This window comes from Sinohyriopsis cumingii, chromosome 5 (genome assembly GCF_028554795.1).
Source record: "Sinohyriopsis cumingii isolate HCF-2022 chromosome 5, ASM2855479v2, whole genome shotgun sequence".
Taxonomy (NCBI): Eukaryota; Metazoa; Mollusca; class Bivalvia; order Unionida; family Unionidae; genus Sinohyriopsis; species Sinohyriopsis cumingii.
This window is the reverse complement of record NC_142965.1, coordinates 53,836,402-53,864,369: the sequence shown is the minus strand read 5'-3', so window position 1 is coordinate 53,864,369 and position 27,968 is coordinate 53,836,402. Positions and strand designations below refer to the sequence as shown.

The following is a 27,968-nucleotide window of genomic DNA, read 5'->3' as shown; positions in this document are numbered from 1 at the left end:
GTTTATTTGAGTCTTCCAAGCATAATGCTTTTTGACAAGAACTCCTCGACTCTACTCATTGTCGTCAAGCCAAATAACTTAAACTTTTTCTTCTAAATTATCAATTCTCCATTCATTTGATGACATGCTATGTTCTGAAATGATTTATTCCTATGTTGCTGACTGTACGACATAGGCATTTGATTATGCAGATAAAACTTTTGTAGAGTAAAGGAAAAATGTCTTGTTTATAATGGAAATTATACATGTACTGTCAGTTGACCTGTCTTTTCTGGTACCCTGTTTTGTTCACGTTTCATTTCTCTCTGTGTTAATCCATGAATTCTATATTTAGCCTATGCCTGACAATTACATCCGGTCATAATCTTCAAGAAGAACTCAACTGATGTGTGAAGCCCAGACCTCAATCACAGCATTGTTGACCCCATATACTGTAAGCATCGACATTTATGGATACTGATATAAAATTAACCTTAGTGGTACACATACTTTAGCCAAAACTTTCAGCAATGGAAAATGTGACATCAGAAAACAGGCAGCGGTAAAGATAACTGGATTACTTACCTTACCATATGAATTAAATACTGGTCCTGAACACATAATAAAATAAAATGTGCTTCTTGTGATGGGTAAATTTTACATTTCTGCACTAATATGCTGGCCAATGGTTGTGTTAAAAGGGTGACCTTTCCCGAGTGGTACATTTGAACATAAACTCGTCTGTGCCAAGGGAACCTGGTCATAAAAAGCAGGTGGCCAGTGGTCAGGGAGGCCATTTCTGAGGGGAACCACTGTATAAATGTTGTGATATTCCATATTTCTTCAAGTGAATTAAAACGACAGTGGCAACATATATCCCACATGATTTTCCTATCTAGGGTAATTTGGCGGTAAATCGTCCCCCAACTGTTAATTTTAATTCACCATGCTTTGGTTTACTCCAAAATAAAAATAAAATCCAGGCAAATCAGAATGATAATGCATTTTACTGTTCATTGTTTCGATTTCACTCGTCCTTGTACCTGAAAACTGAGTAGTAAATTAAAAGTCAAGATAATACCTAACAACACTCCTCAAAAGTATGAAGGGGTTAATCCATGTTAATAAGTCTGCTAACAATTACCAACGGTGCAGCCCTGAAGTCTATACCTCTTAAACTGGTGATCAGACCTATTAAAATTACATATCTGGTGGCTGAAAAGTTATGAAATTGTTATATGGTGTTCCGATTTTGGTCAAAAAAGTGGACATGCTTTTGCAGTGTTATAAGCTTTCAAGCTATCAGAATGATGTCATTAACAATATGTACTACTTCTATGTTGGCAATGCATCTTCCAAATGGGATTACAAGCCCGACCCACTTAATTTAAAATACAATTTCTGGCAAGACACAAGTTAAAATTTTCACAAATATCTTAAAAAAGGGTACAACTGCTGCTCTTTTGAAAACTTGACAAAAATGTCATTAACATTCTATTTACAACTTACAATCAAGAGCAAAAGTTAGCTATATAAAGATCCTGTTTACATTATCTAAAGTCCAAATTACAATCATGGACAAAAGTTAAGCACACAAAATAAATATACATAACAGGTATAGATCCAGACCATTGCCAATGGGGTCACTGATCTCAGTTTTGATAAAGGATGTGCAAAGAAAGATTCTTTGCATATTTCATAAAATTTTATTTAGCTAACCAAAGGAAGTAAAACAAAGTTTTGTTTTCCATCTACTTGCTACAGATGTTGCAGCACTATAAAAAAGCAACTTGGGATACATTTTTAAGTCGTCCTAAGAAATATTTTCCAACCAAGATTGTGAACAAAGTGGCACAAGTAATCTGAAAAAGCTGAAAATAGGTTTTGCAATGTTTGCTAAGAAAGCCAAACCATTGTTAATGGAGCTACTGTAACAAAATTTTGGTATAACATGCCCTGAAAAACATTCCTTCAAGTTTTCATAAGCTGATCCAATTGACTTTTTAAAGAGGAAATATGAAATATTAAATATTAACAGATGATACATGCTACATGATGCATGCTGGGTCCAGGGCCATACCATAAACTTGCTTGTCTTTATGGCCAGATAATTCTTCCTGTCACCCTGAAATTAAAATCAAGTCATCCACCTATGCATACAAATAAATTTGCCATTTTTTGGTTTTGTCAACAATGTGACTTTTGTGCAATTGTGCTAAAAAGATTCTTGAGACAGACAGACAGATGGACAGACAGACTGGACAGATGCCCTTACAAAAGAGACTGTACTTAAGCAAAGTAAAAGTTTCAAGTATTTAATGGTCGCAGGATCCAAAACTGAACATTTATTCAACTCTGAATTATAAAGTACTGAGTAAATTCTCAGTCTTAATGTTTCATCAATGAAGTATCTAAGGTACAAATCAAGGTCAATTGTCATCACAAAGTAATAAAATTTTACAAGTTAGAGTCTAAAGTATGTATCAAGGTCATTTGTTATGACACAGTCTTAAATTTTACTAATAGTCTAAGGTATGTATCAAGGTCATTTGTTATGGCACAGTCTTAATGTTTTATGAAATAATAATCTAAGATATGTATCAAGGTCATTTGTTATAACACAGTCTTAATGTTTTACGAATTAATAGTCTATGGTGTGTATTAAGGTCCATTGTTATGACACAGTCTTAATATTGTGCCAATTAGTGTCGAAGAGACTTATCAAGGTTACTTGTTATGACACTCGTGATGTTGTACAAATCGGTAGTCTAAGGTATATATCAAGGTCATTTGTTATGACACACTCCTAATGATTTGCCAGTTATTAGTCTAAGGTATGTGGTGTCAAGGCCCTCTGTTATGACACAGTCTAAGTGTATTACCAATTAGTAGTCCTGGTACAGATCAAGGTCATTTGTTATGAATCATAACAGACCTAAAGGACATGAACATGATAAGGCAATCAATTTCGCATCATGCCTTTATTTAAATAATTAATTTCCTGAAGGCTTTCATACATTTATCAACAAGACAATGAAAATTTCAAGACAAACTAACAATCAAATGGCATTCTCATAGTTCGTGAATTTCTGTCACAAAATACAAAATCAAATAATGTAATTTCAAATATATAATTATCAAAGATATGAAAAATTCAACTGATGCATTTTTATTGTGTTGGTGGAACACGGAATTCTATCTTGTTCAATCACATACTGGATCTGGAACGGGAATCAGGGATTGCAGAACTCTGACACAATATAATCCCACCGTAACTGCTGCCTCTGATATATTGATCCCAGTCCTACCAGCGATGTATGTCTGTTACGGAGACAAGGTGAGTCTTTATTAATCCATCTCATATTTGCTGTTGGTATGAAATTTTCCATTTCACTAATATCTGTTGCATGTGTCTCTCTCAGATGAGATAAATCCATTTCTACTTTGTTTGCAGCACAAGGTTTGTCACTAGGACTATTGACAGATAAAGAAACTTGTCCAAAACAATTTTCACTCTCAGAATTTAAACCCTGACTGCTACATTGACAAGATTTGGTCTCTCCAGCATTAGTGTGAGAAACATAATTTTTATCCATGATATGTTGAGATCTGACTGCTGTATGGGAGAGTTGGTAACTACTTGAATCTTTCAGATTTCTAAGCCATTTCTTGACATTATCATGCCTCTTCCCAATCACTGTGTTATGATTGTTACTATTATTTCCTGGACAAGTTAATACAGAAATCTGAGCACAATTTCCTTTCCCTGTGCTTAGCTGATGACATGATTGCTTTCTACATAGACCTTTTGTCCTACTGTTTGAATGTATTTCACAAGCACACTTTCTGTCTTTTAAATTTTCATTATTTATTGTGGCATCTTCTTTAGTCAAAGTTTTCCTATCTGTGATTTTTCTTTTCAAAAATGGCCTTTTCCTCTTTGAAAATTTCTTTCTTTGAACATTACAATTCTTACTTATATCTACATTATCATCAGGCAGCATCTGCTGAAGTCTTGAATTATTGTTAGAATCCTGAACTTTACCTGATCTGCAGACTTTGTTATCATCGGTGCTTGCTTTCCGTTTTCGATCCTGCTTACAAGACTTCCTTCTGTTTCTGAAACAGACAAATAATATTTATGAAACTTTTCACATTTCTGTATCAAGTCCTCACTGAACAGAAATGTTTTAAATATCAAAATATTTTTCAAGCACTGAATTTTTCCTTCTTTAATTTCAATAAAATGTATTCAAAGAACTATGAATCAAAACAAATATTTAGTCCCAAATTTCAGTTTTTACACTGAAAACAATCCTATCAAAGTGAAACTTACTCTAACATAGCCAGGTGGCAGATCCCAGTTATGAGTTTGGTCAATGGTCTGGAAATAGATGAAGCCCATATATCATACATGAAGAAAAAAAATCACATGCACTAGCACAGATTATATCCAGTGTATAAAATAGCATAATCAGACTAGCACAGATTATATCCAGTGTATACAATAGCACAGATTATATCCAGTGTATACAACAGCATAATCAGAAGTCTTTACATTTAGACAAAGTTACAGTTTATATCAGTTTGAAGCCATTTGTCTGTAATAAAATGTCAGTGTTGTTGTTGTCACAGGGTTTAACGCAATTTTTTAGCACAAGATAGGCTATACATGGCGGCCAGTATTAATGGTGGAGGAAGAACCCGGGAAAACCCCGGAAAGAACCACCGACCCATGAGAAGCTACCAGCAAGCTTTCTCACATATCCACATTTGCCGAGCCCGAGACTCAAAATGTCAGTGTAAATCAAAGGAAATTACATTTACAGACCATCTATGTCGGATTCTATACAACTAAATAATCAACTGGCCTTTCAATGAATGAGTTCTCTCATATCTAACAGCTAGTAACAGTTTTCACATGTAAATGTATATTCAAGTATAAATGTTGAAACAAAATTAGTGGGGCCCCGAGTGGCCGAGTGGTCTAAAGCGCTCACTGTTCCGGATCACTGCCATCTCACCTCTGTCTGTGTGGGTTCGAGTCCAAGGCTCGGCTAGTGTGGGTATGTGGGAAAGCCTGCCAGTAGCTTCTCGTGGGTCAGTTGTTCTTCCCTGGGTTTTCCAGGGTTCTTCCTCCACCAGTTATACTGGCCGCCATGTATAGCCTATCTTGTGCTGAAAAATGGCATTAAACCCTAGAACAACAACAACAACAACAAAATTAGTGTTAACAATTTTATAGGAGAAATATTAACAGAAATAAGTTCATTATATTAATAACAAAAGTTGTTTATTTAACACTTTTAAAATACAGTGTAACCCTGCCATAGAAGCTCCTTTATAACACAAATTCAGATGTAACAATTGTGGCATGGCTCCTGAAATTTTATATACATGTGTTTTTCTCATACAAAGGGAAAACATTTCTTTATTTAAAGTACAACAATAATATGTCAAAGTTTATTATCATTTTAGGGGAAGAGATCATGTATGAATTTGAATATACAAGACATTCATGGCATGGCTCCTGAAATTTCTTAATGCATGTATTTTTTCTCATACACAAAATAGTTTTTTTCTTCTTACAAGTACAAAAAAAATAATGTCCAAAAAGTTTATTCAGGGATCAACGTCACAAATTGCGATTATTTTTCCCTTCCTGGTGACAAAATATACCATCTGGCCATTTTTTGTGATACTGTTGACCGCTTACTTAAGTATATACAATTGTGGCTATGGAGTGGAGTAATTTCTCCCTTAAACTGAGAAACCCAGCCATTTTCACATGTGTACAAATTAATCCAATGTTGATTGGCGGCAGCCATGGGTCAACCAATTTCAGTCAAAAGCAGGAACACATTATTTGATGACATCACCTTTATAACCATAAGCCAACACCATGCTGCCAGACTGTCTTCAGCCCAAGTTCGCCCTTCAAAGCATTCCAGCACCCCAGCTGATCACCAATATTTACCAGTCTCATTTTTATCTAATGCATGCTTTATCTTCTCAAATGTGGTTAAATAAATCGGTTTGAACCTCCTAATTCACTCTCAAATCGATTAGTGCACCACATGCAAATATTAGATTAGTCACTAATGCAGTTTGTCGAATGTATTAACTCACTGCTTTTGGAGCACTAACGAAAATAACAGAATTACGGGCAACTTTCTTGACAGAATAATGAGGCTGCACCATTTAATTCTAAACTGAACATCTGAATGTCATTTAAACCTAACATCTTCATTATTTCAAGGAACAGTTTAAATCAGATAGCTTTCTGAGCAAATCATTTGCCTCCTTCCAAACTTTAGTTAGCCTGGAAGAAAGGTGAAAATTATGATAAATTAATACAAAATTAGGGCAAACACTTTTACAGCTTAAATATTAACAGAAATAAGATTATACTAATAACAAAATTAGTGTAAGCACAGCATAAATATTAAAAGAAATAAGGATCATTATATTAATGAAATGGAAAGTATGCAGTATTACAATATAACCTAAGAACTATGGGGGCAGAATTCCATCTCATTTTAAGTGAAATTTTAGAACCTTTAGAAAACAAAAGTGACTCAAACCAAAACTTTCACTTTGTGGTTGCTATTATGGAAACATGGAGACCCCTTCCCAAATCAATAAACAATTAATGTTAGCAAAAACAATAAGACCCCTTCCCCAAATAAATGAACTATTATCCTTTTGTGGAGATATTGCAATACTTCCCTAATCAATGAATTTAATAACTGGCAAAAAAATAAATCATTTTTCTGCCAAACTATAAACACTTGTACTAGTAGTGATCAACCAAACTATAAACACGTGTACTAGTAGTGATCAACAGATCTATTTATCTATCTACCTATGCATATATTTATAAGGTGTTCTGCCAATCAAACTGCAACTTACACAATGGTTTTAATCTAACTGAAAGCTTAAAATGGTATGTCTCTCTCTCTTCAAGAAATAGCCCCAGTTATCACCAGTCTATTTTTAATGAATTACTAAGGTAAGTTTAAATGATAATCTGCATCTTCTGTTGCCTAGCAAGTATACAATATTGCTAGTTCATTGGGTTATAATTCCAAGTTCACTATTCAAGTATACAATATTGCTAGTTCATTGGGTTATCATTCCAAGTTCACTATTCAAGTATACAATATTGCTAGTTCATTGGGTTATCATTCCAAGTTCACTATTCAAGTATACAATATTGCTAGTTCATTGGGTTATCATTCCAAGTTCACTATTCAAGTATACAATATTGCTAGTTCATTGGGTTATCATTCCAAGTTCACTATTCAAGTATACAATATTGCTAGTTCATTGGGTTATCATTCCAAGTTCACTATTCAAGTATACAATATTGCTAGTTCATTGGGTTATCATTCCAAGTTTACTATTCAAGTATACAATATTGCTAGTTCATTGGGTTATCATTCCAAGTTTACTATTCAAGTATACAATATTGCTCTTTCATTGGCTTATCATTCCAAGTTTACTATTCAAGTATAAAATATCTCTCTTTCATTGACTTATCATTCCAAATTCATTATTCAAGTATACAATATCTCTCTTTCAATGGATTATCATTCCAAGTTCACTATTCAAGCATACAATATTGCTCTTGCATTGGATTATCATTCACTATTCATTTATACAATATTACTCTTTCACTGGATTATCATTCAAAAAGTTCATTATTCAAGTACACAATCTTGCTCTTTCAATGAGCTAACATTCAAAGTGCACTGTCCAATGCAGTGTCTCAGTACATCAACAGCTGATGAAATGATTAGAAACAGTGAACTGTATATTTACACAAAAGAAAAATGAACTGAGATATCACTAATGTAGTATCACTTATTTTATAGAATACCAATTTTTGTTGATTTTGTTACTGCCATCAAGCCAAATTTAAAGACCCAACAAAACCTTAGCCGAATATGATTAGGAAACCTTTCTCCCATTTTCATATCATGTTTGATTCCAGAAGATCAATGAAGTTAGTAGACAAATCAACACCATTTCTGTAATATGGCAATAAAATATCAATGTTTCCATGAGACTGTTTAATTTCAACCCTATTGAAGAAAGAATCAGAATGCATTTTATACAGTTTCAATGCACATGTATCAATATTGTATCTGGCAGCTGTAATTTCTATTCACTGCCTTAAATTGATATGTTGTGACATAAGTAAGGACAGGGAGAAAAATAAAGTATAATCTATTCATCACCAGTATTCATGATAATGACAGGAAGAATAATAATTGATAATAGTATACAAAAAACGAGATTTAATACTTATTAAAACCAAATCTGCTTTCAAGTGAACCAGTTTTTTTAAAAAAAAAAGCAAATTGTCATGTAAGCATGTCTCATTTTATCCATGCATGCTTAATCCCCTCAAGAAATAACATGACTGTATAATACTCAGACTACTGCTTGGAGCACAATTACAAACAAAACACTAGGTATGAACTGGCTTGATTGATGAAGTTTCTAAGTGAAGTCTAGTTATTAAAGTTGATTCGTACATGATGCAGGCTCAAAACAAAAGGAGTGATTACATTGTTTTTTAGTTCAGTTAGCATCTGTCCAAAGCAACTGGGATCTAACTTGAACTTTATGAACAGTGTTTTAAGGAAGAGATTTTACACATGTACTTTAATCAGACATGATTTTGATCTACCATAGAAAAAGCTGAAAAAATTGTAAGGCGGGTTTGGGGGTCCTCCCCCAGTGGGGTCTTGAGGGGCAGTGCCCTTGATCCGGGGTCCAGCTTTGGCCCACTGGCCAAAAATGCATTTTACACTCATAAAAAACTGTTCCTGGTGCAATTATGATAATAAAATAAACCAAAACAATCATTTGAAAAACTAATAAACTTACCAAGACTGTTCAACTTTACTTCAATAATTTCACAACATTTATTGTCACATGAATTTGTTCTCCAATACTGTTTGATGCTGAAGTTATTTCATGTGCATGTCAGTGTTCACATCATAATTAAGTAACAATAATTTGTCAATTTTTGCAGCAAATATACTTCTCTCTTTCCATAACAAATCTGTAAAATAAACACCCATGTACATCTCCAATGGACACAACCTGTTGATATGCCAGTCGAGCCCTTTTCGCAGCTTTGGCAAAGATTTGTTTAGTCTTCCTTTTTGTCACCACTTAATTTATTTTGGCTCAATGTGCAATCATTTCTTTTCCTTTTCTTTTCAAGGTGATGCTTGTATTGGCGACATGAAGTGCACATATTCCAACAGAGGGATACATCTGTTCTCTCATGCAAGAAATCTTTCTTCTAATAGTAATTAACTGCACTTTTACCAGATGCCTTAAGAGCTTCAATTTTTCTGTATGCAGCTTCTTCTGTAGGTGTCGTTCCAATCTCTTCCAACAGCGATTACCGTAATTCAGATCTTTCTTGCAGAGGTCACAAAATAGTGTTCAATTTTCTTATAAACTGACCAACTAAATTTCTGCTCCAGCCATTTCCATTTCCATAAGTTTTTTAAACCTTTATCTAAACTTTTTATGTCATGGTCTCTCTCAACAACTCAAAATGCCATATTTTGTAAGCATGCTTTTTCTTTCCATTGCCATCAGTTTCCATTACATGAAGAATCATTGGATGAATTTAAACCTTTGACCAATCAGAATACTCTTTACGAGAGTCATGAACTAACTAATATATGGAATGAATAATTTACAAGGGTTGTTGCGGAATGGGACCAGAAAGACTGATTTTAAAAAACAGGATCAGAGATGATATAAAAAGATGGACTATATCAAAAAAATCTAATTCAAGTCAGGAGAAAAGCAGAATTCTGCTTTAAAACAGAAAAATCATGTCTGCTTAATAACCAACTAGCTTAGTGTTGCTGCATGTTGTCTGCTTCCTTTAATGTTGAGTGCAAGTGATTGATTTTGACAGGTTTTTTATACTTGTGCTCAAAGTCTAGATGTAAATTTGTTGCAATGAAATTTTATCTCAATTATTACAAAATAATGTTCAACTGATGAGAGAAATCAGGCAGTTCTTGCTCCTTTGTGTTCATTATGGTCACTGCAAGGTCATGTGATGAAAGAGACCAATCATACCATGAAAAACAGAAATATTCCCTATCATTGTTCTACACTGGACAACACGATTAAACACACTTAGTAATGTGAGAAAATTGTTAGCAGGACACAACTCTCAGGCTACTGTCTTCAGATGTAACACAATGTATTTCTGATACAACACACTGTATCTCTGATGTAACATAATGTATCTGACTTGTAAAAAACATGAACACAACTTAAACACGCATTCTTGGCATTGAAATCACAGCTTCAACTCCAGAAGATCAATACCAATATCTCACTATCTGATAATATAAGAGAGACAAAACCGAATTATTCTCCATAAATATCAACAAGTGTCATCGGGATATGAATGACATATTTCCCCAGATCCAACTGAAAGTACATGATGGGTCATAACTCTCAATGTGTATACTATTTCTAGTCCAAAACTCTTAACCTACATAGTACTTTATGATATAATTTGTTTCCATGGTAACTTTTGAATGTGGAGAATTCTAGGTATCAAAGGGCAACACAAAACAACGCTTGAATGAAATATCTTGAATATTTTGTGTGTTATGCTCCAGAAATTAAACATTTAGAGAGAGACCAATGTACCAATGGCTATTGCTTCATCCCTACCATCTTCTTCCAATAGGAGGGTATCACAAAATGTCTGTGAAACATTATCTGTCACAAAAACAAGCCTTTACATGGTTATACAGTCCTTAGGTATCTTTTTGCATGGACTTTTTAAAAATTTTCAAGGACTTCAAAAATGTTTGCAAGGAGTATTCATCTTATAGAAATTTAACCTTACTCCATATGTTACTTTATTAACAATTTGCCCAATTATTTGCAATTTTATTTATTTATTCATTATTTTTCAACAATATGTAACAAACAAAAACTTCCATTTCTAAAATGTGTTAGGATTTTTCAACTAATTTTAGGACTAAACAAAACTGTTAGAATTCAGAGCAACCCATTAAATCATGGCTTCTTTCAAGATTGTATGGACCATGCTTTTTGGTTGAAAAAAAAATATACTTTCTATTCCACTCAATAAAAGTGAGTTTTGGCAGGAACACAGACAACCAGTCTGCAAATTACTGACCCTGAGTAAAGCTCATTAATTCAATAAATGGAGTTCTGGATGAACACAAAGAACCAGGCTGCAAATATGAACCATGAACAAAATTATTCATGCAATAAAATGAGTTTTGGCTGGAGCACAATGAACCAGGCTGCAAACTAAAGATCCAGAATAAAGCTTACTCACCTTAAATTTTGACTGGTGTCTTTATCTCTAGACGTGTCCAAAAATCCTCTAGATAAATTCCTGTCTCTGGCTGAAAATTAGAAACAAGTAGATAATTATTGCAATTATATACTATGTGGATCCATATCAGATAATAAAGTAAAAATATCAATTCTGTTTTACAATACAATTCACAGAATATTGTATCAAAATGCAAGATGCATATTATTCTTATTATTATTACATAAATGATGATCTACACATATGCAATTATATTTTCGCTTGAATACATGGGCTTTAAGTGACTTTAAGACCAGTCCTAATACTAACCTATAAATGCTAAGTGCCTAGCGTGGTATCTGTTACTACCATTTTTATAAGTCTTTTGGTATGACTCAGCCAGGGTTTGAACCCATGACCTCCCATAACCGAGGTGTATGCTCTGACCAGTAGGCCACCCAAGCAGTCAGGCAAAGAAGTAGATAAATATAAATTGAACAAAGTAATGCCTTCTTATAACCAAAATATCAAGTTTATATTACCTCAACATGTGGATGCAATTTTAAAATATATCAACTATAACAAACTCAATTAATGCATTAAAATAATTACTGATATTTACCATGATGTAGCAAACCGAACAAAAACAGTCAATATAAAGTAAAACTTAGCTTCCATATCTCAAAAAAAATATTTAAAATGTCAGTCTTATTTCAACAAAGATTATATACCTGCTACAACCAAATCCTTAGATATCTATAATACAATTCAGAATACAAGGCACAATTGAATCACCTGAAGATTATAAATTCTATACATGTATAAATCTCTTTCAAGCAAGCAAGCAAATGAAACATGAATTAGGGCAAAGAAAAGCCTTTAGTCTTCATTATACTCAGGGATGGTCCTGACTTTTAAAAAGCTGTCGCCAAAAAAATCGCCAACCTCAATATTTTGTCGCCAATTTTCAAAAAGTGTCGCCAGAACAAGTAGTGTACATTTTTTCAAGTGTTAATTTAGTCTATTAATGTAACAGGCAATGAAAATTACAAAAGATGGGTTAGTTAATACTCTAATTACAACAAAAGCATTAACAAAATGTTACAAAGTGTTACATGAAGATCCGTCGCGATTTTAGGGTTGCCCACTTGTTGAATGCAGTTTCAAAGTCTAATTTTTCACATCTGTACATGCTGATTCTCATTAAATTCTCGAGAGATGAGATGCAGAGTTTATTTCTGATGTCAGTTTTTATGAGGTTCATCTTACTGAATCCACATTCACAGTCTACAGTGCTGACAGGTGACACCAGTAGTCTCTCAGCAGCCCCCCCCCCCCCTTATGGCTAGCTTCACAAAGCTTGTAGTGAATTGCTTCCTAAATCCCAAGAATGATCACTGAATGCTGTATAAATTTTCTCGACAAGCAAAATAGGATCTCCATTCCCACGAATGAAACTTACATGAGTCAACACCTGGCAATATTGGACCGTATATATAAATATAAATTCACACCAAATTTAGGGATTCTTTCACTCCTGTATTTTGAGAAATAAATAATTATTATTAATTATGCAAAACTGTTTTTTTTTGCTATTTTTTGTTGCGGAGTTTAAGTCTCTGCAGCCGTAACACGGATTGATGGCAAAAGGAAAAGATCAATGAGTAAAATGCTGTTATGACTTTATGGTCTTAGAGTATATCATGTTTTATGGATTGACCACTCAATTCAGTGGACATAGACATCAGGGCTGGTGATTAAGTGCCCACTCTAAGTAGTGGAAGTCCACTTAGTCTGGTGGATTCTCCACCCCTTCTAGTGGCAATCCACTCAATCTAGTGGAAGTCTGTCACATAATTTATTGCAGCCAAAGTGGGTTTTATAGCACTCCTCATGGATTCTACTGTATTCTTTCCACAAGTTGACACACTAAACAAACAGATGTGAGAAGCCCGGACAGCATAAACATAACCATGACAAATGTCAATTTCTTTCCTTTACCTGTACAAACTCTATAGTGGTACCATTTCTTGCAATATTTATCTGTGGCCTACCAAAGGGTTACATAAAGATGAATGCACATAATGTAGAAAAATGAGGTTTTAAAATTTCATTGATTTACATTACAAAAAATTGCTTAGCTACAGTTTACATTTACATACTTTTCTGCATCCAGCTGTAACTTTGATGTTCTTTCTCAATAAATGATATTTCATAAAAGTGTTTTATGTGCTGGTTAATAATTTGCAATAGTTTCCCTTTTATTTCCATACTATTTCCAAAACCCACTTTGAAGAAGTTAATGAAAGCAGTAATAAATATAAAATTTGAAAAGAGATTACGAACAAATGCCACACAATTTATATTGGACATGTATGATGAAGAATGCTGGAACATTATGACCTGCATGTCATAATTCTTTCCAGATTATTCTAGAAAATCAACATGGCATTGTATAGTACAATAAAATGTACACAAGTTATACTATGAAAAGGGTTTTCTGCACTTTTACCCTTAAACTTTGAAAATAACATTGATTATGAGAGAGTACTGCAGTTTTTTTTAAGGCACAGATTTTGAAAAATGAAATTGGCTGTGTGGCGAATTATGTCATGAACAAAATGATTTCAATGACCTAGGTGAAATATCAATGACTTTCAAGGCCTTAAATTCATGTGTTCATTTGTATATGACTTTCAGTGACCTTTAATGACCATGCAAACCCTGTGTATGCATTCCATTAAAACAAGCAGTCAAAATATGTAAGCAACTTCACATGTGGACACCAGATGGATTAAACTCACTGGTGCTTGGCCTGGTATGCAATCGCATGTGATATCACAAGCCCTTGCACCAAATGACATACACATAACATACATTTTAAAATCCCTATGCAATATGTACAAAAAACTAAAACATATTTAAAAAAAATATGTTTATACCTGTTATGCCAGATTCATAACCATCTGTACTCTCTTCATCTACATCTACAGTTGTCTGCCCTGCAAGGTATGATGATTTCTTCATCTCACATTTGTGTCTCTTGGGATGTGTTGCCTCAAAAAGTGGCAAAGCTACAAGCAATGAAATCTAATAAATGTTTATACACAACAAACCAATCCTACATTAGATTGCTTGGACCATCATTTTGATTTTGTAGACATTTATGTTTGATACACTTTATATTTTGCCTTAGATGGAACTATACATGTACATAGGCTTGTTGTTGTTGTAGGAATTTGCTTCAGCCAATAGTTTCAATCAAGACACACTTGTATCCAAACACTGTCATTCTGAGTTATTTCTAATATGGTTAATACTGATAATGTTCATCTTATTTAACCTGTAACTTGATGAAAGCCTGTCCGTGGTACAGGCCATAAGTGCCTTTGTTAATAGCGTTTCTTAAAGAAAAGAAAAAAGCCTATTGCACATAGCGGTAGTAACACTGCTTATCTGGGCTTAAATCCTCACTAATCCCTTAGATTTCACAACCTCAACGTGGAAGATATACTTTTAAAGCAATTTTTGTTCAAGCAACAATTAAAGGACTTAGATTTATGAATACTTTTTAACTGTAACTAAATTGCCACCATTCATAACAAAATAATTTTTTATTTTTTATTGGCATATAGTCAATAACTTTGGAGACTGCCCTTGATGCATGTTGCTCTTTCAGTCAAGTGGCAAGTGAGGACTCTGAGGCGTCTTTGTGCAGCATAAACAAAGTGCAACCACACAGTACAGGTAATTTCCCCAAGATACTTAATTTTTGTACAATAATAAATGAACTAAATTCAGGTCACCCTGCTGCAAATTAATTAAGATTTTGTCAATAATTTGCCTTTAACAAAATTTTCATGAAATATTGGTGGCTTCCCTACATGGGAAAAAAGTATTGCTTGAACCTGACACATGCCGTACCCTTTAACCTCATAGAAAAAATATGGGCACATCAATTTTAAAAAATATGGAACTTTTAAACACTATTCCACCATGTATGCATATCATTCCAGGTTTTGGACTGAACACAATTCAAGTTTTAAAGATACAGCCTCTGAAATTTAAGATATGGCATTCATGGTAAATCATACATATTCATCTGTAAAATTTCAGTCCCTTGACAAATATATAGAAAGAAACAGACAATTAAGTATTTATAGAATGAATACATTATGGATGACACCTAGCATTATATTATTTGTTTACTTCCTTTAAATCTTTAACAGAAATCTTTAAACAGCAAACATTTACTTTCAAATCAACCAAAATCAAAGTTAAATTTGTGTAATTAAGTTTCTAAAGAAAAAATTCTAATTTTACATCCTATTATTGAGAATTTTGTTAAACTTAAGCAGGGATCAAGCATGCTGCAATGTGTGGGTGATTAAGTCACCAAAAAATATAAACTTTTATCTTCTTCTATCAGGAAAGTGAAAATGACTTTGCCCCGTCATTTTTTTTTAACAACTATGCTGAGTTACACTAGTTTATGGCATTTGAAATCTTCCATCAATCCAGCCAAGTAGTTAGTGAAGTGGATTGTATGTTGCCTTGGAAGATTACCATTAAGACAACACTCCCTTATGTCTGCAATGCCTGACAACAAAAACTTAATACTTGCATTTTGAAAATAAATCCTCTATATGTAAATAACATGTGTTTTAAGAATAGAATCAGTGAAAGCACTTTTTAAAAGTATATTTTGAAGATTGATTCTGCTGTGCTTTAATTATACTTCATAAAATCAATCTAAAACCATAAGTGAACCTGCCAATGGATCATAATGGTGGACATTGCTGTCCTGGAAGTACATCCTGATTAGAGTGTTTTCTTCATTAACTGTGCACATATATTAAGGACACTGCACACTTTGTAGAAAGCATAGTGTAGCCATCCACAATGTGATAAAAAGATTTAGCCTAAAAATAAACTCTCTTAGTCAGAAATGTATGGGACAATGCTAGTTATGAAATTGAGAATGTTGTAACTTGACGTCAAGATTGTTTTCTTGAATCACTCATTTTTGTGAAAATATGAGAAAGAGTAGCAAAACAAATACACAACATTATTAAAGTATACATATATTTAAATCATAAATTTTCAGTCCTATCTAGGGACTGTTTTAACTAGGGTAGAATAGGAATGGTCACATGAAGAAAATCCAGTTCTAAAAACAGATGCCTTGCACCATACTTTCATAGTTATACTTAGATACTGTAATGCTTCAGTTCATCATCAATGATCATTTAGAATTAACTCCCACAAAATGCAGTTGTAAAGTTTAAATTACTCATCAGTGACCATTATGGTTTAAATGGATAGACACTAATGTTTAATTAATTACAATGTACAGTTTCTGCAATTCTTTCTGAATTCTATCCATCTAAACACACTTTCATGTATGAATACATTTAAAAAATATGTTTATAACATATACAACACAAAATTTTCAACCTGAAGATAAAGTATTGCTTAAAACCAAATGTTAAAATGCAAATATAGATGAGAAATAGAGGACAAGAGAACCAGTGCACACCAGCAAACAAATATATATATATATATGTGTGTGTGTGTGTGTGTGTGTGTGTGTGTGTGTGTGTGTAATTTGTTTGCTTTGCAGCCACTTTTCCCTGTTCTGATTTCACTTCTCCCTACTGTCCAAAAGAAAAAGTCACTTCTTCCTACAATTCGGGTCTGGCTTTACATCTGCTTAACTGATTTATTTTAAACCAAATTATTATCTTCTGAAATACTGATGCAATATGCACGACTGTGCATTCCAAGTTTCTTGGCTATATTGTGAACCTGTGCAAACTCATTGTGGATGATTGCTTGTTAAATTATAGAGTATTTAACAATTGTACAGACTGATAATTTACATTACTAAGGGTACATGTCATTCAGAATTATCTTCTAAGTTGGTGTCTATTTTCTTATGCTACTCTTTATTGAATATCTATCCCCAAGAAAAGGTATTTTCCATATATACTCACGCTGTTGCATCTATCTACAAATTACAGAGAAACTTGTATGTCACTGCATAATGTACAGGCAGATCACGATCTATGTCATTTATTCCACTATTAATCTTAACATTCTGCATAGACACAGATATTCCAGCACATTATGTGGTGGCAGATCTGGATTTATGCATTTTGCAGTTGTATAGGACTAGTAAGTGAGCATATATGGTACACAGAAAAGTAATAGGTAAGGAACCCTATCTCTACATGCCGTTATAAATAATTCCTGAATGAGCATTTAAAAATTCATCAAATTTGCACCTGCTTGAGATCATGGACTCATCTCAGCAAATTAATAAAGAAAAGAGTATGCTTGTGAGATCATATACTCCTCCTATCAAATTAATAAAGAAATGGATATGCTGATGAGATCATGGACTCATATTAGCAAAGTAATAATGAAATGAGTATGCATGTGAGATCATGGACTACTAGCAAATTAATAAAAAAATGGCCATGCTTTTGGGATCATGGACTCCTCTTAATAAAGTTGTTGTTGTAGGGTTTAAGCTCAAGATAGGCTATACATGGAAGAACCATTGAAAACCCCAGAAAGAACCACTGACCCATGAGATGCTACTGGCAAGCTTTCTCACATACCCACACTTGCCGAACCCTAGACTCAAACCCACGCAGACAGTGGCGAGATGGCAGTGATCCTTAACAGCGAGCGCTTAAGACCACTAAGGGCCCTTTTTAATAAAATAATAAAGAAATGGGCATGCATGTGTGATCATGAATACCTCCTAGTAATAAAGCAATAGTTATGCTTGTGGTGAAGTTTACTGAGATCACACCGATTTTCCACAACAGAGAGCTGGTGCAGCCAATTTACATATGGTCTTGCACATCTCTAAAGATGTCAAAAGGTCCTTTCATTTACTTCACGATTTTCTTTTGTAGGACTATTAATGCAATTAGTATAACTGTATATACAAATTTTCTTGTTCTTTGTTAAATGAAAGACAGAAGACACAACCATGCCATTTTATGTCCAACCTCTACCCGCATTCATGACGGTACACCTAAGTAACAAGTGACATACATTTGATGACATAATTAACTGCACATTTAGCACTGATTTTATAAAAGCAGACAACCTGAAGTGTTATAAAATTATCTTACAAGAATACTTCCAATATTTTTGGTCACTTGTATTGTCATTTTCAAAGTATAACGGACAGTGAAAACTGTCTCAGTGGAACCCACCAGATGAAAGGCAATATTTATGGGTTCATTCTCTTCTAATAATGAAAATTATTAAGTTACCATGTAAACAGACAAAGGACACTTATTTATATACAATGCATTTCGTGGTCCACTGAGTATCATTTATTGACAGGCTGCGCTGTACTTCCCGTGATAAGACTGGTACTTCTTGGTTTGATGGTTAGTTGGTTTTTAAATACACTTTCAGCACTTTATTGGCTATATATTCTGAGGAAATGGGAGCTATCTGCCTAACCCAGGACACATCAAGGGATATGATCTGAGCTGGCCAAGGCAAATATCGAACCCACCCTTTGTACATTCTTATTACCATGCTCTGTTGACAGCTGTCTTGCAGGATGTATTTTTTGACCACCATGATCTTTATCTTCTTTTGGGTATGTTTTGTCTGCAATATTCTGACTTGCTGTTAAAAATTCTGGTCGTAGACAAACTGAGGAAGAATTAATCACACTGTCCTTGCTACCAGTAATTTCTGTAGTGAGAATACTTTGTGGTACTGTCAAGTTCAAGACATTTGTTTGGGCTTCTGAGTGGTTTAGCACAGTTCCATTTGTTTCCAATCGACGGTTTTTGAATATGCATGCTTCCCCAACAGATTCATTCAAATAGGAAAGGTCATTGTTACTGCCATTTGCATTTAATTTGTGTCTCAATTGTGTCTGTTGCAAAGCCGTCACTTCATCCAGCGATGAATTCAAAGAATGAGAAAAACAGCGCTTCAATTTTTTTCTAAAAACAATCCCTGAAGCTGATTCTGAGCAGCAAAATTTGGAAATCTCTCTTTCATAAAGCTCATTGATTTCTTTCTCCAACAACTTCTGCTCAAAATCTGAAACAACAGAAAAAATGTACATACAATGTAATAAATCAAGTTTGCTTTTTACAATTCACTTAATAGCTTCCCATAAAATACAAGAAACAAATTTCAGGAACTGATATTTCTCACCTTTTGCTAGTAACTGGGGAGTGTATATGAATGTAGAGGAATTATAAGGGTGATAAGTAACTTGAATGAAACAAAGCTAAACGCTTTTTTCAATTAGTATATTTGTAATCGTTACATTCAAGATACTTGTCATCCTTGTAACCAATTTCAGCATTCCCAGCTTCCCTCACATTCCAGCCAGCAGAAATGTAGGTCAACATAACGACAACATGACTATTTGCTTGTGTGAGAATTTTAACTTATTAGAGTGTGTGTATTTAGGATTTTTAATGTAGCTTTAACAATGTTTTAGTTCCATCACTATGATGTATGCAGTGTGGCAGTGATGGTAATGTCTAGCACTTAAGGGAATCATGCTGCAGACATGAAGCAGGAGTCCAACCCAGGCACATTTTCCTGACAACAGGCCAACTAGTGCTAAAACTTACCTCTTAATGCTAGGCGCAAAGCAATGCAGCTGCTGGTATCAATTGTATAAGTGTCTGGTATGACTCAGCCAGTGTTAGAACCTGCAACCTCCCACATCCAAGGTGGACCCTCAAACCACTAGGCTATCGCTTGGCGCTCAGCATTAAGAGGTTATTGTTAGGACTGGTTGGCCTGGTGTCAGGATAATGTGTCTGGGTGGGACATCATGCTACATGTCTGCGGCATGATGCCCCAGTGCTAGACATCACTATAAACTGTCACACTGCAGACATCATAGCAATATGACTGAAAAATTGTTAAATCTACATTAAAAATCCAAATCACACACACACAAACCACTAGGCTACCAGAGCAGTCTATAATTTATTACATAAAAAAGACATCAGAGTAAGTAAAGTCCAAGTAAAGCAACATGACTTTAATTTGTTTGAAAAGTGTCTGTATGTGCTGCTGTGTGTGTGAGATATTCCTAATAAGTTGGCCTCTCGTTCTCTTCTCAGTCAACCAGGAAAAAGGCTACACAATTCTGTTATTTAGGCAGCAAGACAGCTTATATTTTAAGTCTAATACTTCTCTCTGTTCAGTTCTAACTTCTCCCTACTCTGTCCAAATGGAGACGTCACCTCTCCCAACAATTCAAGTCAAACTTTACACCCATATTCCCCACCGGTTTACAGTAAAAAAAAAAACGTACCCAAACCGAAACATACCCAAGTCAAAATGTACCCAGACTAAAACGTACTAAAGTCAAAATGTACCCAAACTAAAACATGACCCACACTTGCTTTAAATAATGACATGATCTTAGTGAATTGTGTCTCAAGTCAGTGACTGGCCTGATGAGCAATGGAAATATGCAGATGTAACAAAACTCGTATATTATAATTTAGCTTCAAAGCATATTATGAAATACAGGTTTAGTTTAGAAGTATCGCTTGAATATATTTATATTGTATTTTCCTGTGGAGAAAATTCTGTCAACTGATCAGAACCACGCTTGTTGACTGCTTAATGTGTTTTAACCCTTACTCAAATGCACACGTTTCATAGAATTATAAGGGTTATTTTGAAAATTAATTCCATTTTCTATTTTGCAATAGCAACAGATATATATACATATGATGTCTAAAAGTTTACTTTTTACAATAAAAAAAAATAAAAGCACAAAAATAATTTCCATTGGGTCTTTCTTTGCATTGCATTCCATTTTTACATTTTGTATTTTATTTCCATTGCATTCCATTTTTACATTTTGTATTTTATTTCCACTGTATTCCATTTTTACATTTTGTATTTTATTTCCATTGCATTCCATTTTTACATTTTGTATTTTATTTCCATCGCATTCCTTAATCCTCATTGCATATTTAAGTTATACCAGCTTGAATCATCAGTAATACTCGGTTACCGTGACAATTAACTGCTCATGATAAAAAAAATGCTGAAAATACCAAAAACAGAACCACAATAAATTTAACTGGATTTAGGCGATTTTTTTTCTCCATGTGAGACAGCACATATTTCCAGTTCCCTTGTCCATATGCGATGCATTTGATTAATGTAATAATAGGGCTTCCATGCAAACTTATGTAAGCACATCGCTGGCCAGTGAACTTTTTTATCATAATTGGTATCTCTGCCCAATGTACATTGGATTTGGGTGGATTGCTGGTGTCTAATTTTTCACGTTCAGCTGATCTGATTAATCCAAACACTTGTAAGAATACATGGATTTTAATGCAGCTAAATACTGTATAATACTCCTTAAAATTAATCATCATCATCAATCCCTTGACCCAAGAGGTCATTGGGGCACCACAGTCGACATTACAACCAATTCTCTCCATCTTTCCCTGATCTCTACTCCCCTTTGGGAATATTGTATAATACACCTTAAAATCAATAGTATTTAAAAACAAGTAAAGTATCACCGATGATTCAAGGTGGTATGACTAAAATATGCAATGGAAAAATGGAACGCAATGTAAATAAAGACGCTATTGAAGCAATCATCAAGCATGGTTCAGATCAGTTGGCAGAATTTTCTCCACAGAAAAACACAGCATAAGTACATTGAAACAATACTGATTAACTTAAGCGTGTATATCTTTATGTGAGCTAAGTCATAAGTTCAGATAGTTCCAATACATCTGCCGATTTCTATTGCTCATCTGGCCAATGACTGTCATATGAAACACAATACACTAAAATTATGTAATTATTTAAAGCGTGGGTGATGTTTTAATTTGGGTACGTTTTGACCTGATCCCTCCCCCACCCAACCCTCCGAGTAGTTTAAAACTCGCGCTTTTCCAGCAGCCATTACTGCCCGTAGCATCCGTGGGTAGGTGGTTCCTTCCATGGTTTTCCCAGGTCCTTCCTCCACCAGCTACGCTGGGTGCAACGTATATCCTAGCACAAGCCACAGGCACTTGATTCTGGGGTAAACTAATGTGTACACTCACTGTTATATAGTGAGTGTACACATTAGTTTACCCCAGAATCAAGTACCTGTGGCACAAGCACCTACGAAACCAATAAGCCCCACCCCCTCTTCGAAAAATACACAATTGCGTGCAGTGTCCTTTATGCTGTATTCCTACTGAAACAATTTACCCAGAAAATCATTGCAACAGCTTCTAACTTATTACAATTTTACCCATAATGAAATTTTATCTACACGCAATGTTTTGAGATGTAACATTTTCTTCTGAAAGCATCTGAAAATGACTCGCTTCGCCAAATTACGTCCGGCAAACGGAAATAATGCACGATGAAATGCTGCACGCCTTATCAACGTTATCAATACGCCTACCAGCTTGGCAGAAACTTATGTATGTGAAGAAACTAAGAAAATAGTTCCAAAACTCAAACACTTTACATTGATTAGATGATAGCTTGTTAATGTCACTCTAATATGTATCTTGAAAGTAATTTGAACTAAGCAAAAGTCTTCATAAAATGTGCTATCATGAGCTTTTCAACTTCTCAGAGCCCTAGTTTTTGCAAGTTCTTTAACTTTGGAGATAAGAAAATCTGGCATGTAGTCCGCAATCCCATAATATTCAAATGGCAGGAATGGTTTTAAAATACATCGGAAACTTTAATCAAATGGATCAGATGAAAGAAAAACAAGGGGTTTCGAATGTGAAGACCTATAGTAAAATTTATGCTCGCTGGTAAATCATCCAGTGGAGAACTTTAAGCAGAAGTGAAATTTTAAATTACTACCTTTCAGGTTGATATATGCATAATTAATAATTAAGGGAAAATAATGGCATGGCTGTGCTGATTTTTTTGTTCCCTATTACCACCTTACAAAAGTTTATGTATGCATAATGAATAACGAGGCATAGCTGTACTAGTGTTTGTATCACAGTTGTTTTTCCATACACCTCAATGCTAACGTTTTCGTGGAATAAATATATTTTCTATCTACTTAAGCATGCGTGGCACACAATGTCAAAGGAAGCAATCTTAGATTGTCAATTTAACAAGAACACAACTACATGTACGTACTCCAAATACGTTTAAGAGAGATAACTCTGCTGGAACTAAGTAGGGGTAAGAGTTATCGCGTCAGAACAGATATGTTTTTTAAAAGATGTGTTATCACCTTAAAAACAAATCTTAAAAAATACAAAACATGATCTAGAGTTGAAAATGTTGGGGATCCCCTGGTGATTATCAGGATTAGAAATTTTAAATTGATGAATGAAATGAGTTAGTTTTGTGTCATTTTTTATCTTTGATACTATTCTTTATTTAAAAAGTTGGTAGGAGGTACAAACAAGGGAGGGTGTATGAATACTGTAAGCAGTTAGCACCCGTATTTAGTGCATCACCATTTATTTCTTAATTTTTTTTTATTTCAAATTTCCTTTTTCAAATTATCCCCTAGGGGTGCAAAACTGAGTGTCAAAAGTCTCTATGGTGTCAAAACTGAGGGTCAGACTGAGTAAAAAATAAACTTTGGTATCAAAACTGGGGGTCAAATTAAAAATCTGGGGGTCTCTGAACCACAAATGATGGTAAATGGAAACACGGCTTTTTGTTTTATGTTTTGAGATGACCGCTCCGGTGGCCTAGTGGTTAGAGCAACCGCCTCGGAAGCAAGAGGTTGTGGGTTTGAACCCCGGCCGAGTCATACCAAAGACTTACAAAAATGGTACTAACAGCTGCTTCACTTGGCGCTCAGCATTAAGAAGTTAGTGTTAGGACTGGTCGGCCTGGTGTCAGGATAATGTGAATGGGTGGGACATCATGCTATGTGTCTGCGGCATGATGCCCCAGTGCTAGACATCAGTATAAACTGCTACACTGCAGACATCATAGCGATATGACTGAAAATTTTTTAAAGGTACATTAAAAATCCTAATCACATCCACACACACGTTTTGAGATGGTCTCTTTGAATTGTTGTTATAACTGATTTATATGTAAAGTTATAAATGTAATTTTTGTTTTCTTTTTGAATTGTCAGAGAGTAGAATTAGTTTTATATCCAGTGACATTGTGTTCAATAGTCTGTGTTTTCTCTGACCATTCACATCCCATAATGGACATTTTGACATTTTTCACGCCTCAAAATAAATGTCAAAATATCACATATGGGGTGGTAAAGTTCAGAGGAAGCTCACACTATATCTTAATTTAGTACAGCTCTTTAATACTTGACATACTATTAGAGTAGCTCTATGATAGACTTGACATGCTATTAGAGTGTTTCTATGATAGACTTGACATGCTATTAGAGTAGTTCTATGATAGTCTTGACATGCTATTAGAGTGGTTCTATGATAGACTTGACATGCTATTAGAGTAGCTCTATGATAGACTTGACATGCTATTAGAATAGCTCTATGATAGACTTGACATGCTATTAGAGTAGTTCTGTGATAGACTTGACATGCTATTAGAGTAGCTCTATGATAGACTTGACATGCTATTAGAGTAGTTCTATGATAGACCTGAGAGGGTTAAATTTGGGCAGTTTTATTTTCATATTACTAATTTTTTGGTCAATGAAATCTGAGAACTCAATATATTGTTTGATAATCAATGTATAACAAAATATCAGTCATATCATCCTCTTCTAGATTAAGCTTGTGTTAATAATGGATTTTCCTTTTTTTAAGAAAATGGCAGGAGTCATACAACAGTTGAAGCTTAACTCTGGACGACTGATGCCAATGATGGGGATGGGAACATATCTCCTAAAGGGAGATCACTTAAAAGAAATTATTGATCATGCAGTCTTTCATGGATACCGGCACATAGATACAGCTTACTCATATGGTAATAATGAAGACATTGGTGATATTTTACAACTATTAATGAAAAGTGATAAACTAAAGAGGAAAGATCTATTCATCACCACAAAAATTCCAGATACCTATCATGCACCTAATGATCTTAAATCTTGTGTAAATGAGTCACTTGAAAAATTGCGATTGAGATCAATAGATCTTTTGTTAATTCACCATCCATGGTCTCTAAAAAATCGTGGTGATGGAAACCTCAAACCAGTTGGATCAGATGGAAGATTAGAATTTACACATCAAGATATGAATGAAACTTGGAAGAGCATGGAAGCTCTGGTAAAGTGCAATAAAGTGTTATCCTTGGGTTTGTCAAATTTTAATGCTAAACAAATAGATAAGATTCTTAAGAAAGCTGAAATCCCACCTTCAAATCTTCAGTTGGAATGTCATGCCTATCTCCAGCAGGTAGAACTTGAAAAATTTTGCAAATCAAGGGGAATAACTCTTACAGCATACAGTCCTCTTGGAGCCCCAGCAAGACCTGAGCATCATATTTCACCAGACAATCAAATTTCTTTACTAGAGGATGAAACTGTGAAAAGTATAGCATCCAAGTATGTTGTGAAGCCAGCTCAAGTACTGTTACGTTTTCTGATCCAAAGAGATTTTGCAGTAATTCCTAAGACAGACAAAACTGATAGACTAAAGCAGAATTTAGACTGCTTTAACTTTTATTTGAAAGAAAAGGATATGCTAAAGTTAAAGTCACTCAATAGGGGAATCAGATTTTTCCCTTTTATGGAATTTAGATCACATCCAGAATTTTGTGCAGATGAACCATTTTAATTTGTTTTCTGAAGGCTATAAGTTGAGCACCAAGTATCTCTTGGGTGACAAATATTTTGTTCCCATCATCTCTCAGTTCTGGAGAGCATACTGAATTTAAAAGAGACAGATAATTATTTTCTTGATAAATAAGGAAGACAAAGCATGGCATCCAAGGGGTGCACACTAGTCAAGATTAAAGGACGTGCGGCCAACAGTTGTAGACAAACTACAATCACAGTACCATAACTTTATTTCAGTAAACCTTAATCTGCCTTCTTTGTAAAAATGGGATTGAGACTAAAGGAACAAACAGTATATTGCAATTATTACTCACTATGGTCATTTATATCTCATCTCATACAGTTTTCTTTTTAATATATCTACATGACAATAAATTGACCAGGTAAAAACAAGTGTTATATAGTAAAGTGTTAATTTAAGAACTAGTTTATATTTACCATGTAATCTGAATATTATTGTGTATACCCTGTCTAAACTCCACTATGCAGTAAAACTAATTAGATGTATATATATATATATTTGTTGAATATTAAACAAATAGCTTAATGCATGACATATAACATAGTTGTGTTTTTTTGTTTTTGTTATGTTTATATACATATTCCTTAAAGTCTGCAACCTACTAACAAACAGCAAAGGAAATCCCCATGGACAGATAAGTTTGTATAGTATAACCTTTTGATCAAATGAGATGTTTCTCTATATAAAAAAAGCCTGATAAAATAAATTTTCCCAAAATGTTGCTGACAAAGTGACACTGAACAGCAATATTTTTAAATGTAAATTTGTACTACCTATCTAAATAGTAAATATATTTATTTTTAACTTGCATAAATATGACATTGAAATATTGACATACATGGCACAACCTAGGACTAATAGTGTACACTCTAACAGTATCTACCAGGTAAGATTTTTGTAATTGCAACTAAGATTTTAGATGTGCGTGTTCACAGAATCTTGGTAATTACACAAGTCATGGTTTTAAGTACAACGTGGTGCTATATAATATGGGTGTCTATCATTTTCATTTACTTTTGTTTACAAAGAATTGTATCTCTCATTTACATTTGTGGATTTTGATCGGACTTTGAATAAATAATAAAATAAAGTAGTCAGTGTTATACATATAGTGTCTGTCTTTCATTTAAAATATTTGGAAAGAAAGTGTTTTTGCATTTGTGTTAGATCAATAATATTTTAGGTTAATCTGTAATTTAAAATTGGATTTTAATATATATCCCATTAACAGCATATTCATGGATTATCATGCATAGCCCATTAACAGTCTATTCATGGATTTTTGTGTATATCCATTTAACAGTATATCAATGGACTTTTGTGTATATCCCTTTAACAGCATATTATTGAATTTTTGTTTATATCCCTTTAACAGCATATTAATGAATTTTTGTTTATATCCCTTTAACAGCATATTAATGAATTTTTGTGTTTATCCCTTTATTATCATGTTAATGGATTTTTGTGTATATCCCTATAACAGCATATTAATGGATTTTTTATATATCCCTATAACAGCATATTAATTAATTTTTTTGTATAGCCATTTAACAGCATATTAATGGATCTTTTATATCCCCATAACAGCATGTTAATGGATTTTCATGTATATCCCTTTAACTGTATATTAATTGATTTCCATGTATATCCCTTTAACTGTATATTAATGGATTTCCATGTATATCCCTTTAACTGTATATTAATGGATATTTGTGTATATCCTTTTAACTGTATATTAAAGGATTTTTTTGCATATCCCTATAACAGCATATTAATGGATTTTTGTTCATATCCCTTTAACTGTATATTAATGGATTTTTGTGCATATCCCTTTAACTGTATATTAATGTATTTTTGTGCATATCCCTATA

The 27,968-nt window shown here is 33.9% G+C and overlaps 1 protein-coding gene and 1 pseudogene across 3 annotated transcripts; one reads left to right on the top strand and one right to left on the bottom strand.

The window, feature by feature from the left end:
• Window positions 1-2,941: 2,941 nt before the first annotated feature.
• LOC149799188 (uncharacterized) lies at window positions 2,942-23,006 on the bottom strand. The gene is made up of 7 exons (XM_089958153.1): window positions 22,983-23,006; window positions 22,475-22,562; window positions 18,896-19,417; window positions 14,272-14,403; window positions 11,351-11,420; window positions 4,316-4,363; window positions 2,942-4,098 (listed from the first exon to the last, which is right to left on the bottom strand). The coding sequence occupies exons 1-7, from the start codon at window positions 23,004-23,006 to the stop codon at window positions 3,213-3,215; spliced, it is 1,770 nt and encodes a 589-aa protein (XP_089814279.1). The 3' UTR covers window positions 2,942-3,212.
• On the top strand, window positions 14,412-27,202 carry LOC149799187 (aldo-keto reductase family 1 member A1 pseudogene; annotated as a pseudogene). Of its 2 annotated transcripts, none has more exons than XR_016421104.1 (2): window positions 14,412-15,076; window positions 25,102-27,202. The product of XR_016421104.1 is annotated as an aldo-keto reductase family 1 member A1 pseudogene, transcript variant X2 (transcript). The 2 variants fall into 2 exon arrangements; XR_016421103.1 differs by lacking the exon at window positions 14,412-15,076 and adding an exon at window positions 23,065-23,201.
• The last annotated feature ends 766 nt before the right edge of the window (window positions 27,203-27,968 follow it).

Coding starts and splice junctions, on each gene's coding strand:
- LOC149799188 (XM_089958153.1), bottom strand. CDS start 23,006: ATGCCAGATTTTCTTATCTCCAAA. Junction 22,563..22,982: donor CAGATTTTCTTATCTCCAAA/GTTAAAGAACTT, acceptor TTGTTTCAGTAG/GAATACAGCATAAAGGACAC. Junction 11,421..14,271: donor TTATGAATCTGGCATAACAG/GTATAAACATAT, acceptor TCTAATTTTCAG/CCAGAGACAGGAATTTATCT.